This window comes from Leucopleurus acutus (assembly GCF_964270905.1).
Source record: "Leucopleurus acutus genome assembly, chromosome: 3".
NCBI lineage: Eukaryota > Metazoa > Chordata > Mammalia > Artiodactyla > Delphinidae > Leucopleurus > Leucopleurus acutus.
The window spans coordinates 29,040,255-29,053,274 of record NC_139145.1 but is presented as its reverse complement, the minus strand read 5'-3'; the positions used below and the strand labels follow the sequence as shown (position 1 = coordinate 29,053,274).

Genomic DNA, 13,020 nt, shown 5'->3' with positions numbered 1-13,020 from the left:
TCACTCCCTCTTCTGGGTCTCTATTACTCCAGCAGGCTGTGCCAGTCTATGGTGGACAGCAATTTGCTTTTCTGGCAAGTCCAAATCTTTCCTCCTCCTAGAAAACCATCTTGCCCACCCACAACCCCACTGTTTCAGGAGGGTGAGGGGGACTTCCATACTGCTACATGATCCCGCCTCCATTCTCAGAGACTGACTACAAGCTGGGCCAATAAGAGAAGCCCTCCTTACTGGGCCTCCTTGATTGGTCCAGGGATCTGCACCTGAGCCACGCTGGGCCAATCAGAGCTCTTCACTGGGATTATTGACTCTGAGACTTGAAATGATGAGGTTCAGTTCATCCTGCAGGAGGCAATGCTGGGGAAAGTAAAATTAAACCCAGCCAGAAGCTGTGTGTGAGGGGTTGCACTGAGAGCCTAACCAACATACACAGAAAGGCAGAAACCAGAGCCAGTCCTGGCAGCATTGTCTTCCAGGGTCCAACTAACTCCATGTCCAGCTGCATATCTTCCCCAGCACGGTTCCATACACCATATACACACATTCTCCTGTCTGCCTTAAGTCGCGTGACCAGTTTTAATCACCTGCCACCAAGAGTCTAAGGAGGGTAGTGGTTAAGCACATGGGCTCTGAAACCAGATGCACTGGTCTAAACCCCAGCTGTTCCTCTTACTAGCTGTGTGACTTTGGGTAAGTTAATTAACCTCTCTAGGTGCCAAATCCTTCCTCTGTAAAATGTTATCAGTAGTCTGTGAGGATTCAATGAGTTACATACCAAACACTGGCTCAGTGCCTGGTAGCCACAATGAAAGAACCAAGACCCCAGCCTGCTGGCAGCAGCACACAGGAATTCTGGGTTAGGGTCCAGGTGGGGGTGAGAGGCAGGTGACTGGCTCCTGCCAGGCCTCCTGAATATCAGGGGGCCTTTGGGAAGTAGAGATCCTGTAGTAACTTGAACTGATAAAGTAATGGCAATGCTGGACACTACTATTTACTGAGCACCTACTATGTGCCAGGCTCTGTGTTAGGCACTTTGATTTTTAGGCCAGTTCAGACCTCCTCTCGGAACTTGAAAGACCCCAAAAGTTGTGAATTTCACCTCCCATCTTCAGAGAAGCACCTCTGGGGAGAGGAACTCAGGTTCTTTGGAGAATGAAGAACATTCCCCCTCATGACAGCTACTGTGAGACATCCCTCAGCCCAGGAAAGAAACTCAACCTTTGCCAGGCCTCTCTCTGATAGGCTGGGCACCTATAGATGCTTTGCATATATTGCCTCATTAAATCATCATACCAATTCCACGAGGTAAGAACTACTACCCCACTCTGTTTGAGGAAAGTAAGGTTCAAAAGGGTTAGGTGACTCATCCAAGGCCAAAGGCAGGTCCAGGACAAGAGCACAGATCTTTGGACCTCAGAGTCCTCACCCCACTTTACATCTGAACTGTCTCTGGTGGCAGACACTCTTCCTTTCCCTCTCTGCACAAATGGATTCCCACTGGCCATGAAGAACTGCTTCACAGCCACCCAGAGCTGGAATGTGTGCTCTGCTTGGCTACTATCAAATGAATCCCAGAGGAAGTCTGAAATCCTAGACAGAAGTAAACATTTAACACAAGGAAGAAGCAAAATGCCTAGTAGCAGAGAGGGACAGAACCCTGAGGCTCCCTGTGACAGTACTTTGTATTTCAGCCCACTGGTCACAACCCTGTGAGGAGGTTCTGTTGTTACACCCACTGCACAGATGAAAAAACTGAGGCCTGAATGGTTAAATGTGTCTGTCCAGCTCGGAAGTGGCAGAGTCAGGATCTGAACCAGGCTTGTCTGTGTCTAGGGCCGACGCTTTGCTCAGCTCACCCTGCTGCTTCCCATTTATTCCCACTCCATCGAGAAACACAAACTGTCTCTGATAAGGTGACATCTCTGCTTGGGAGAAAGATCTGCTGAGCAATTCTCTTATGCAGCCCTGAGTTGCATAATGCCCCTCCAGGGGCCCCAGACGGTCCCAGGGACCTAGGAAGAGGCAGACAGACTGCTACCTCGTCTCTCAGGCCTCCTCCACTGCTTCACCAGGCGGCAGATTCCAAGCCCCAGGGGGAAGGAGGATTTTCTAAAACAGAATATCAGGCCTCAGCAGGCGTCCATACCAGGTTCCCAGGGCCCAGCTGTAATTGTGTAAATACTCGCACATTCAACTCTCCCTGAACTTTTCTTCCTCCTTAATTGGTTTCCTAGTTTTCTCAACTGCATCTGTCAAGTCATTTGGAAAGCTGATGCCCCCATCTGCTTCTGCTGGGTTCCGAGTGGGGTTCTGGAGTCAGCTCGGCACGTCAGCGCCCTCCCGACTGAAGGGGTGTGTGGAGGAAGTCAGCAAGGGAAAGGAGACCCTCACTGGGCACATCTTAGCCCCAGGCTGCTGGGGCCCTCCCTCCATCCCTGTCTCTACCCAGGGCTTCCCAGGCTTCCCTGTGCTGACAGCCCTTCAGGCTGCTCCTGACCCAGGCTGTCTGTGTCCTGTCTCCTCCATTTGATATGTTCTTTTCTTTTTTTTTTTTTTAGGTATTACCGTATGTATTTACTTTATTTTATTTATTTTACTTTTTTTAGTATCTTGCATATTTTTTTCAAGTAAAAAAATTTTTTATTGGAGTATAAATGCTTTACCATGTTGTGTTAGTTTCTGCTGTACATTTAACACATATCTGTGGAATCTAGAAAAATGGTACAGAAGAACCCATTTGCAGGGCAGGAATAGAGACACAGACGTAGAGAACGGGCATGTGGACAGGGCGGGGAAGAGGAGGGTGGGACGAATTGGGAGATTAGGACTGACGTATATACACTACCAAGCGTAAAACAGATAGCTAGCGGGAACATGCCATAAAGCATGGGAAGCTCAGCTCCGTGCTCTGTGACGACCTAGATGGGGGGCATGGGGCGGGGGGGTGGGAGGGAGGTCCAAGAGGGAAGGGATATAGATATACATTTGATATGTTCTTGAAGGCTGAGCGAAGGTTTGCCTTGAATTCCCCAGAGCACATAAGACTCTTCTGTTCCCAGATTCTCCCTGACCTGCCTCTTCCCTGGCCACCTCCCTCCACCTGTGACAGAGCCAGTCCACTGGCAGCTAGAGTCAGGGAGACCCAAGTCCAAACCCTGCTGCTTCTCCCCCCTCATGGACTGATCCTGGGCATCTCATTCCATTGTGGGCCTCAGCGTCCTCACCTGTGATGGGTATAGTCACCTCCCCTCCCCCACGTGCCCTCAGGAGTGCTGACTAAATGAGATGACGTCTGGAAAGTGCCTTGTCTGAGGGCTGGCATCTAGAGGGTGCTTCCTAAACCGATACATATGTGTTATTTTTATTACCACTTTTTTTTATATTTTATTATTTTATTTTTAATCACTTTTCACTCTTCTCATATTTACTCCTGCATTTACGCAGGAGTAAATATGAGAAGAGTGAAAAGTGATTGTCTTGGGGTGGGGGGACAGGGAAGGGAGATGGTAGGAGTAGACGACACATGTATGTGTTATTTTGGTTAAAAAAACTTATTAAAAATATAAAGAAATTCTGACACATGCTACAACATGGACGAACCTTGAGGACATTGTGCTAAGTGAAATAGGCACGAAAACACAAATGATTGCATTTATATGAGATTCCTAGAGTAGTCAAATTCATAGAGACATTCAAGAGAATGGTGGTTGGGGACTTCCCTGGTGGTCCAGTGGTAAAGAATCCGCCTTGCAATGCAGGGGACGCGGGTTAGATCCCCTGGGGAGGGGACTTAGATCCCACATGCCGAGGGGCAACTAAGCCCGCGCGCTTACAACTGCTGAGCTCGTGCGCCTCAACTAGAGAGCCTGTATGCCACAAACTACAGAGCCCGTGTGCTCCGGAACCCGCATGCCACAACTAGAGAGGAGCCCGCGGCGTGCTGCAACAAAGAGCCCGCGCACCGCAACTGAGACCTGATGCAGCCAAAAATGAAATAAAAATAAATTTAAAAAAAGAGAGAGAGAGAGAATGGTGGTTGCCAGGAGCTGGGGGCAGAGGGGATGGGGAGATGCTGTTTAATGGGTACAGAGCTTCAGTTTGGGAAGATGAAGAAGTTCCGGAGACGGATGGTGGTGATGGCTGCATAGCAATTTGAATGTGCTTGATGTCACTGAACTGTACACTTACAAACAGTTAAGACGATAAATTTTGTTATGTATATTTTACCACAGTTGAAAAGAAAAAAACGGAGAGGAGACATAAAAAAAAAAATTAATAAGGTTTCACTATCTGCCCCCGATGCTCTATTTTCTGTCTGGGAATGGATGAGGGTTGTCTGTCCGTCCATCACTCTCTCTCAGATTCTACCAATCAGAAGCAAGAGCAAAAGGGGTTGGGCCAGTGCCTCCTTGCAGCGCTGTTGGCCTGTAGGCAGGATCACTCTTGGTAGCAAGGGGCTGTCCTGTGCACTGTAGGCTGCTGGGCATCCCTCTCTCTACCCACCAGATGTCAGTGGTCTCCCCCAACCTTTAGTTGCGACAACCAAAGATGTCTCCAGACATTGCCACTGTCCCCGGGGGACAAAATCACCCTCGGTTGAGAACCCTGGATTAGATGCAGCCACGATGGGAACTGTGGCCCTGTGGCCCGGGGAAGACCGGGGAGGACCTCGACATCCCATGGGAGTGCGGATCCACACTCGCTCCCTCCTGCCCGCAGAGGCCAGGCCAACACCCCCGGCAGGTGGCGCAGGGCTCTGCCTTCCCGCCTCGCCCACAGACACCCCTTACCCAGCCTGATGTCTCCCTCAAGCGTCATCAGCACGTTGCCAGCTTTCAGATCCCGGTGGATGACCTTCTTGCCGTGCAGGAAGGTGAGGGCTTCCAGCATCTGGCGGCAAACCACCTGAATCTGGGGCTCAGTGAGGCCTCTGTCCAGCTCTGGAAACAGAGAGAACTTGTCAACTCAGCAAGTGCTCAATGCAGACAACTCCATGTCAGGCCCCTGCCAGGTACAAGAAATACATAAGCCGCCAATGTGGTTGCGCACTTACTGTATACCAGGTTCACTTCTAAGCACTTCACAGGGTACCTGCTTCGTCCTCACAGTAACACTATGGAGCAGGCACAATTGTTCCGCCATTTCACAGGTTAGGAAACTGAGGCTCAGAGAGGTCAAGTCACTTGCTCAAGGTCACACAGTAGGGAGTCACAGATCTGAGATTAAAAACAGCCAGCCTGGGGCTTCCCTGGTGGCGCGGTGGTTGAGAGTCCGCCTGCCGATGCAGGGGACACGGGTTCGTGCCCCGGTCCGGGAAGATCCCGCATGCCGTGGAGCGGCTGGGCCCGTGAGCCATGGCCGCTGAGCCTGCGCGTCCGGAGCCTGTGCTCCGCAACGGGAGAGGTCACAACAGTGAGAGGCCTTCGTACCGCAAAAAAAGAAAAGAACCAGCCAGCCTGTGTTCAGAGCTCAGGTTTGCAAACACAACCTTTCTGAGGGGCAGAGACCCATTCTGTGGGCCGGCACTGAGTGTCAGGCTCCGTGCTGGGTGTGGGGACACAGAGAAGGGCATGGAAATGACAAGCAACTTTTGGAACACAGTGGGGTTGGGGGGCATGGGAGGGCAGGACAGGCAGCAACCCCTTTTGCCTGGGGAATCTGGAAGCTCCCCAGAGGAAAGAGCATTCGAGCTGTGTCTTGAAGGAAGAACAGGTGTTTGAGAGGAGAAAAGTGGGGCAGGGCATTCCAGGTCAAAGAACCAGCCAAAGCGAAGGCCTGGAGGTGACATGAGCTGGTGTTGAAAAATGTTAACTGGCCGGTGGTGGTGGTACCAGAGATGGGGAAGGTGAGGGGCCGTCACCAAAAGCCTCTTGTGTGCTGGTTGGGGCCATGCGTGCGCGCACACACACAGACACACACACTATTCACAACCCAGCGTCCACTTAGAGACGGCAGGGACTTCTTTTCTGAGCAGGTGAGGAACGCAAAGAAGAGTTCCACAGCATGTGCAAAGGATCCCGCTTGGCTGGCGGGGAAAGTTAAGTGGAGGTCGGAGGTTGGCGGGAGCTATGGAGGCTGCATTTTCTTTGAAATGCAATGGGCAGTCTGGGAGAGGCTCTGAGTGGGACAGAGATACAACCTGAGTTTTGCGTTTAAAATTCCTCCTGGTGCAGCGAGTGAAGAGCTTGCAGGGAACAAGAGTGGGCAGGGGGCTTGGCTGGGGGCCACACCGTGGTCCAGGAGGGCTAGAAGGTGGCCAACGCTTTGAAGAGGAAGGATTCCTGACCTGGGTTGGGGAGGGGGGAATGACAGAGTGTGGGACCAGGTGGGTGCAGTGGCGAGACAGGGTGCGAGAAGAGTCAAGGACGACATGCCCCACTCTCTGCCCCACTGGTCACCGTGATTATTGAGTTTTTGCTGCCGCCCAAGCTCCCTGTGCTGAGGTGAGCCTCACAGCCTTCAGGCTGCAGGCTCCCAGGCTGGTGGGCCAGAGCACTGCACTGAGGCCTCCCTCTGGCTGGAGAAGCACTCTCCCTTCTGACTTCCCAGGGCCAGGGCCAGGGTGGAGGTGCCAACTGCACTGTCCTGGGAAGCCCGGCCCCAAAGCAGGGCTCCTGGACCAGAGGTCCCTCTCTCTGCGTCCACAACTGCTCCCCTTCCCAACTGCTCATCCTTAACCCCTGCGCTTCCGCCAGCAGGGGTCTAGGCTCAGAGCCTGAGGGGACCTCAGGGCCACACAGACTGTGCCTGAACCCAGCGCTGCCTCTTACTGGCTGTGTGGTTTCTGGCAAGTTGTTGTAACCCACTGCATCTTCATTTACTGGTCTGTAAAATGGGAGTATGATGATGGATGTAGGCAGGGCTCCAGCGATAAAGCATGTTAACTTCTCAGCATGGAGTACAGTCAATAAAAGGTGATTGCTGGTCCTGAGATTATGTCAGATTATCTGCAGCAATTTTTTTTTTTTTTTGCGGCGTGTGGGCCTCTCACTGCTGTGGCTTCTCCCGTTGCGGAGCACAGGCTCCGGACACGCAGGCTCAGCGGCCATGGCTCACAGGCCCAGCCGCTCCGTGGCATGTGGGATCCTCCCGGACGGGGGCACGAACCCGCGTCCCCTGCATCGGCAGGCGGACTCTCAACCACTGCGCCACCAGGGAAGCCCTGCAGCAAATTTTTAAATGTCAAAAATGAGTCTGGCTCATGTCTGATTTACTTACATAAATGAAACAGGAAAAATCAAAGTGATGATGTGATGACCATGATCTCAACGCCACCATTTTTGGAGCCTTTACAATGCACTAGGCACAGGGATAAGGATTTGGGTACATTATTTCATTTAATCTTTACAATAATCCAGTGAGGTAAATAGATAGGACATATTTTTAAAGTCTAGTTTATTGAGATATAATTTACATACAGTAATATTCACCTTTTTTTGGGTATAGACTTCTATGAACTTTGGCAAATGTAGGTAGCCACAAAAACAGCACCACAATTTATTAATAGAATACATATTTCCATCACTCCCCCAAATTCCCCTGTGCCCCTTTCACCCCCATTCCAGCCCCAAATCAATCACTAATTTGATTCCTGTCCCTATAGTTTCATCTTCTTCTAGAAAGGCATATAATTGGAATCACACAGTATGATAAATTTTTAAGATGCATTCTTGATTACACAGCAATACATGAATACTTTCTCCTTAATAAAAGAAGCTGCAACATTGCAGATGAGTCTATTGCCGATGAGTCTAAGTCCCCTTCGAAACCACATCCAGACCCGCCCCTCACCCTACTGTTCTCAGGAGGGCTGAGAGCCAAAATGTTTAGCAGCTAGCAAGGCGTGGCCCACAGGATCAGAACAAACTAAGATGGCCACGTGGTGATGTGCCGCGTGCATGTTCTGCCCGTGCCGTAAAGGAGCCAGCCCAGGACCCCACAGCTACCAAGCCAAGGAACCTGGCATGGACCTCAGGAAGCCTGGACCCCAAGCCCAGGCTCATCACTTTGCACAAGTCTGCAAGGTGACGGGAGGCAACCTAGGGCAGAAAGCCCCTCTGAGCAGGGCGGGCATCTGCGGGACAGTCCACCCCTGACCACAGAGCTGCAGCCTGGCTCTCCTTGTCCCAGCTTCTCTCCTCCCACCTGGATTTCTAACATGATGATAGCACTTTAACTGCTGCCACCAAAAAGGAGCGAGAACCACTTGGGGCCGGAGCCGTCGGTTCCACCGGGAGACGTAAGACACTGAGCCCAGGGTGAGTTTGCCTGCTGGCTGAGCAATAGCCCGGGGTGACGCCCCAGCTGTGAATGAGCTCAAGGACCTGGGGCTCATCAGTGCCTCTTCCCTCTCTGATATCCTCCCCCAGGTCTCATTCAGCTAAGCGGCAAACCGGGAGAGGCAGGCTGCTCGTTGGTTCCCATTCTCCCCTTTTTAAAATATCCAAGCATACGGCCAACCAGCCAGAAGACCACATTTCTCAGCCTCCCTTACAGCTATGTGTTACTATCTTCTAGCCAGTGAGATGAAAATGGAGGTGTCATGTGGGGCTTCTGTGGTGTCTTAAAAGAGTGGCAGTGGGATGTGTTTTTGTGGACCTGTCCTATCCTTCCTTCTTCTAGCCTGCTATTTGGAATTCTGATGTGATGGCTGGAGCTCCCACAGCCATCTTGTCACCAAGAACAGAAAATCAGCATGAGAATGGGGCCAACACAGAGGAAAGTAGGGTCAGGAGTTGGAGAAGGAAACCAAGTTCTTACAACAATGTTTTTAAAACCCTTAGCTCAAGCTGTGCCTGAAACCTGACACCCTTAAACTTTTCAGTTATTAGTGCAAATAAATTCCCCTTCCCACATCCCCTAACTTTTTTTTTTCCTAAACCAGTCTGAATAGCCCTTATAACCTAGAGCATCTGAACTCATACAAGACCATCATTTTTACGTTGTCAGATTCTACCCAGAACAATGAAAATCTTCAAAGCCAATCTCTGCTGGGAGAAGGTACACCCAAGGGCCATACCACAAGCGCCCGCATCCTGTTCCCTACTGTCATTTACCCACCTGGGAACTCTGGGAGTGGCAAGAGGCTCTGCAAGGAAAGCCAGCATTCTATAGCTCAGGATGGGAAAGGGCTGCCATAAATTTGAGACATTCCTGAGATAAACTGAGGGAGAAAACACCCTCTTCACAATAAAAACGTGGCTGAATGGTGCTATGTTATACTGAGGGCCTCTCCTCTCCCGAACTGCCCCAGAATCCCGGACATGTTATTCCACCTTCTGGGCCCAAGACTCTCAACCTCTCCTCACTCACTGCTCACCAGGCCGGCAAAAGCAAAGGACAATGCAGGGTGGGCAGCAATTAGGAACAGCGCCCCCCAGACCGGGGTTCACATCTCAGCTCTGCTGTGTGACTCTGGGCGAGCTCCTTAACCTCTCTAAGCATCAGTCTGGTCAATAAAACAGAGATGCTCTTTCTGATTTTATACATGAGGATAATATACATGAAAGCAGCTACCACAATCTCTGGCATATAGTGGCCGTTCAAAAACTAGAGGTGATTACTAATACATATTTTTTGTTACTGCTCAAGCTTGCCTGGAACAACAATTTCCCCACTGAGCTCTTATAGAATGGGTGGGGATCCCCACCTTACAAAGAACCTCCCTCAGGTGTCTCATTTTCACCTCCTAGGAGTACTGTGGGGTCCGGCAAGGGAGCACCACACCTGTCATGCCGAGGGCTTGAGGGAGAGAATGACCCGCTCAAGGTCATGTGGCTTTTTGAACGGGAAGTGTTGGTCTTCCAAGTGTCCTGCATCCTCTCCAGTAACCCAGCCCCTGCTCCCAAAATGGGACAGAGTGGGGAGGTACTCAAACAGGCCACGGGCATTACTGGGGCAGGGGAGTGATGGACACCAGTTCTAAGCAGCGCCAACACCAGCACCACTGCACTGCATGAAGGAAGACTCACCCAGGGGGCTTCCCTGGTGGGCCAGTGGTTAGGACTTCATGCTTCCACTGCAGGGGGCAGAGGTTTGATCCCTGGTCGGGGAGCTAAGATCCCGCATGCCACGCCAAGAAAAAAAACAAAAAGCAAAAAACTCACCCAGCATGATGGCATCCACAGCTCCCCCAGGACAGAACTCGATCATGATCTGCAGAAAATACAAGGCAAAGTAACAATGAGCAGGCGCCTGGGAGAGCCACCAGATCCAAGCCTTCAAGGGCTCCCAGCCCAGCACGGCAGATGGAAAAGGGCAATTAGAGTAAAAAGTGCCGTGGGTATTGACACAGGCCCTCCCTCTCTGGTCCACCCCCATCTTCACACTTCCTGCCCCACTCTAGGCTCCTATCCTTCCTGCCCCACTCTAGGCTCATATAGGAGAAGGCTCCTGCCTTCTCCTATATGAGAAGATGCTTTCTCTGTTTTTTAAAGTGCTGATAGAGGCGGGTGGGGAAGGCAGAAAGTGACACAAAATTTAAGGCACTCCCAGCATCTCCTCCAGCTCCGGGCTCCCGGCCCCTGCTTGTTGTAAAGTCCCTCCAACCAAGCTCAGCAGAGGCAGACACAGTGCCTGCAGCGTGGTCAAGAAGGCTCGTCGCCCTAAATAGAAAAGGAAAAACCTCAGCCATGACCCAGCTGGGCCAGAGCCAGCTCTCCAGCCAGAGGACGGAGAAACAGCCTTAAGGTTCCGATGAGGCCTCTGAGCTTGTGGCCGCCTTCCAGAGGCTTCCTGGCAATGTAAACAGGAGGATGTGGTGATGCATGTCTGGACCCAGTCCCAAGCCCACGGCTCACTAGTTGTGACCTTGGGCAAGTCACTTCCATCGTGTGAGCCCGTTTTCTCAGCTGTAAGATGGGGCTGCTGATGCTATTACTCTTAGCTGGGCCCCAGCTCTAAGTATATTTAGGGGGAAGGACACCCCTGGGGGCAAGAAACCAAAGGAGGTCAAGCAGGGGGCTTTAAGCTGGGCCAGGGACACCAGAGATACTGGGACCAGGTGTAGCAAGACTGCACCGCCCTCCCAACCCAGGACAGCAGACAGGCCTGCCACAGGCTGTGCTACTCACCATGGGAGGGAGCGATGCAAGGCGGCACCCACCCACTCACACAGCACCACCTGCCGGGGAGGAGAGACCTGGCCTCTGACGTTCCTACAGTCACTCTGGTCCTGCCTGGCCATCGGAGCATCAGGCCTGACCCCAGCTCCCCCAGACTACCTCTCTACCATTTTGGTGACTGTCGTCCTAAGTAAAAGTCATCAGAGATGGATTAATGTCCTGCAACCCAGAACACGAGGAAGTGGTACTATTTTCTCCCACTCACTCACTCATTCATTTGTTCATTTAACCAACCACCAATGAACCAGGCTTGTCCCCAGGGGTCAGGGTGACCTGGACACAGGCATTGACCTCTCGAAGCTCAGTGTATCATTCTGCCTTTTAATAATCCTCAGCTCCACAAAAGAGAACCCCAAATCCTGTTAATTGCTAGAAAAAACCCAGCTACAAGAGGCAGTGGCGGAAAAGAAGCCAAATTTAGTCACCAAGCAAGGCCACTCACTAGTTAAGTGGCCTGTGAGATGGTGGGATACACGCCCGAACCCCACAGGAGTGACAAAGTCATCCAGGCCTTGCCGGGCGACGGGTGAGGCTCAGTCAGTATGAGCTGTTCCTATGATTCCTTCCTTGAGCTCAGAGGTTCAGGCTTTTTTGGTTTTCGTATTGTCTTTTGAGACCCCACGAAAGCCACCCTCTCTCCTCTCACATAGAAAAATGCAAACAAATGTTTGTGTGCAATTCCACTGACTTCTTGCACGCCCTTAAGTCCCACCACCAAACCCAGGTTGGGAACCCCTGCTCTTCACCCGCTACTATCTTTGCGGCCTTGGCAATGACCTACCTCTCTGCAAAATGGGATAATACTGTGGATGCCCCCAGAACTACTGTAATGGTTGGATGAGGTGGTATTTATGAAGCAACAAGCCTGAGCCTCACACATAGCAGACACAGGACAGGCTCAGACATTCCCTTCTCTAACAGGGGGCAGCTGAAGAGGAAAAGGTGGTAGTGCCTCTTAGTTAGCTATGTGACCCTGGGTAAGCCACTTAGTGTCCCTGAGCCTCAATTTCTTCGTCTGTAAAATGGTACTAAGCTTCTCTCCCTCCAACATCATCAAGACAGTCAACGACATGCCCAACACAAAAGCCACACCAACTAATAGGCACTTGTCGAATCTAGCAAAGGAAATCACTAGAATGTGTCACACTTAAGACCATGTTATTTAGGCCTCCTACAAAAATACGCCTTCCCAGAACTACTGTTCCATCAACACACCCATTGCCGTATCAAAAGTCAGTAATGAGAAGTGGTCAAACCCAGGCAGTTCCTGCATCTTTCAGTTAAACTGTCCCTTACACAACATCCTTACTCAAGGTCCCCCATGACCCCTCCTCTCCCAGGTCAGCACTAGGAAAGCTTGAGCACTGTGCCATTCTGGTTTGTTTCCTCTTCTGCAATTCAAGAGCTCCATGCCCCCTTGCCCTTCCCGTATTTTTTTACTTATTATTATTTTGCCTTGGCTGCTGGGAAGCTCTGAGCTTAGCTTTGGTTTTATTCCCATGAATAAATGTACTGACTTTTCATTCTATGCCAGGATTAAACCTATAATACGTCACAATTTGCATATGGACCCCGAGGAAGTATCTTTAGGAGATTACTGCCCTGTAACACAGGCATCCCCAACCCTTGGGATCTAATGCCTGATGATGTGAGGTAGAGCTGATATAATTATAAAAATAAAGGCACAAAAAATGTAATGCGCTTGAATTATCCCAAAACCTTCCCACCCACCCCCACCCCAGTCCATGGAAAAATCGTTTTCCACGAAACTGGTCCCTGGTGCCAAAAAGGTTGGGGACCACTGCTGTAACCCGCACTTCAAACTGTGAAGCTTTTTTGTGTGTGTGGTACGCGGGCTTCTCCCCGCTGCGGCCTCTCCCGTTGCGGAGCACAGCCT

General features: G+C 51.1%; 1 protein-coding gene across 1 annotated transcript in view; it reads right to left on the bottom strand.

The window, feature by feature from the left end:
• Window positions 1-13,020, bottom strand: part of STK10 (serine/threonine kinase 10) — a 119,912-nt gene that overhangs the window by 58,688 nt on the left and 48,204 nt on the right. Inside the window, exons 3-4 of the mRNA XM_082835677.1 lie at window positions 10,107-10,155; window positions 4,791-4,940 (exon numbers count right to left, since the gene is read on the bottom strand). Coding sequence (XP_082691803.1) covers window positions 4,791-4,940; window positions 10,107-10,155 — 199 coding nt within the window. The remainder of the gene's footprint in view (window positions 1-4,790; window positions 4,941-10,106; window positions 10,156-13,020) is intronic.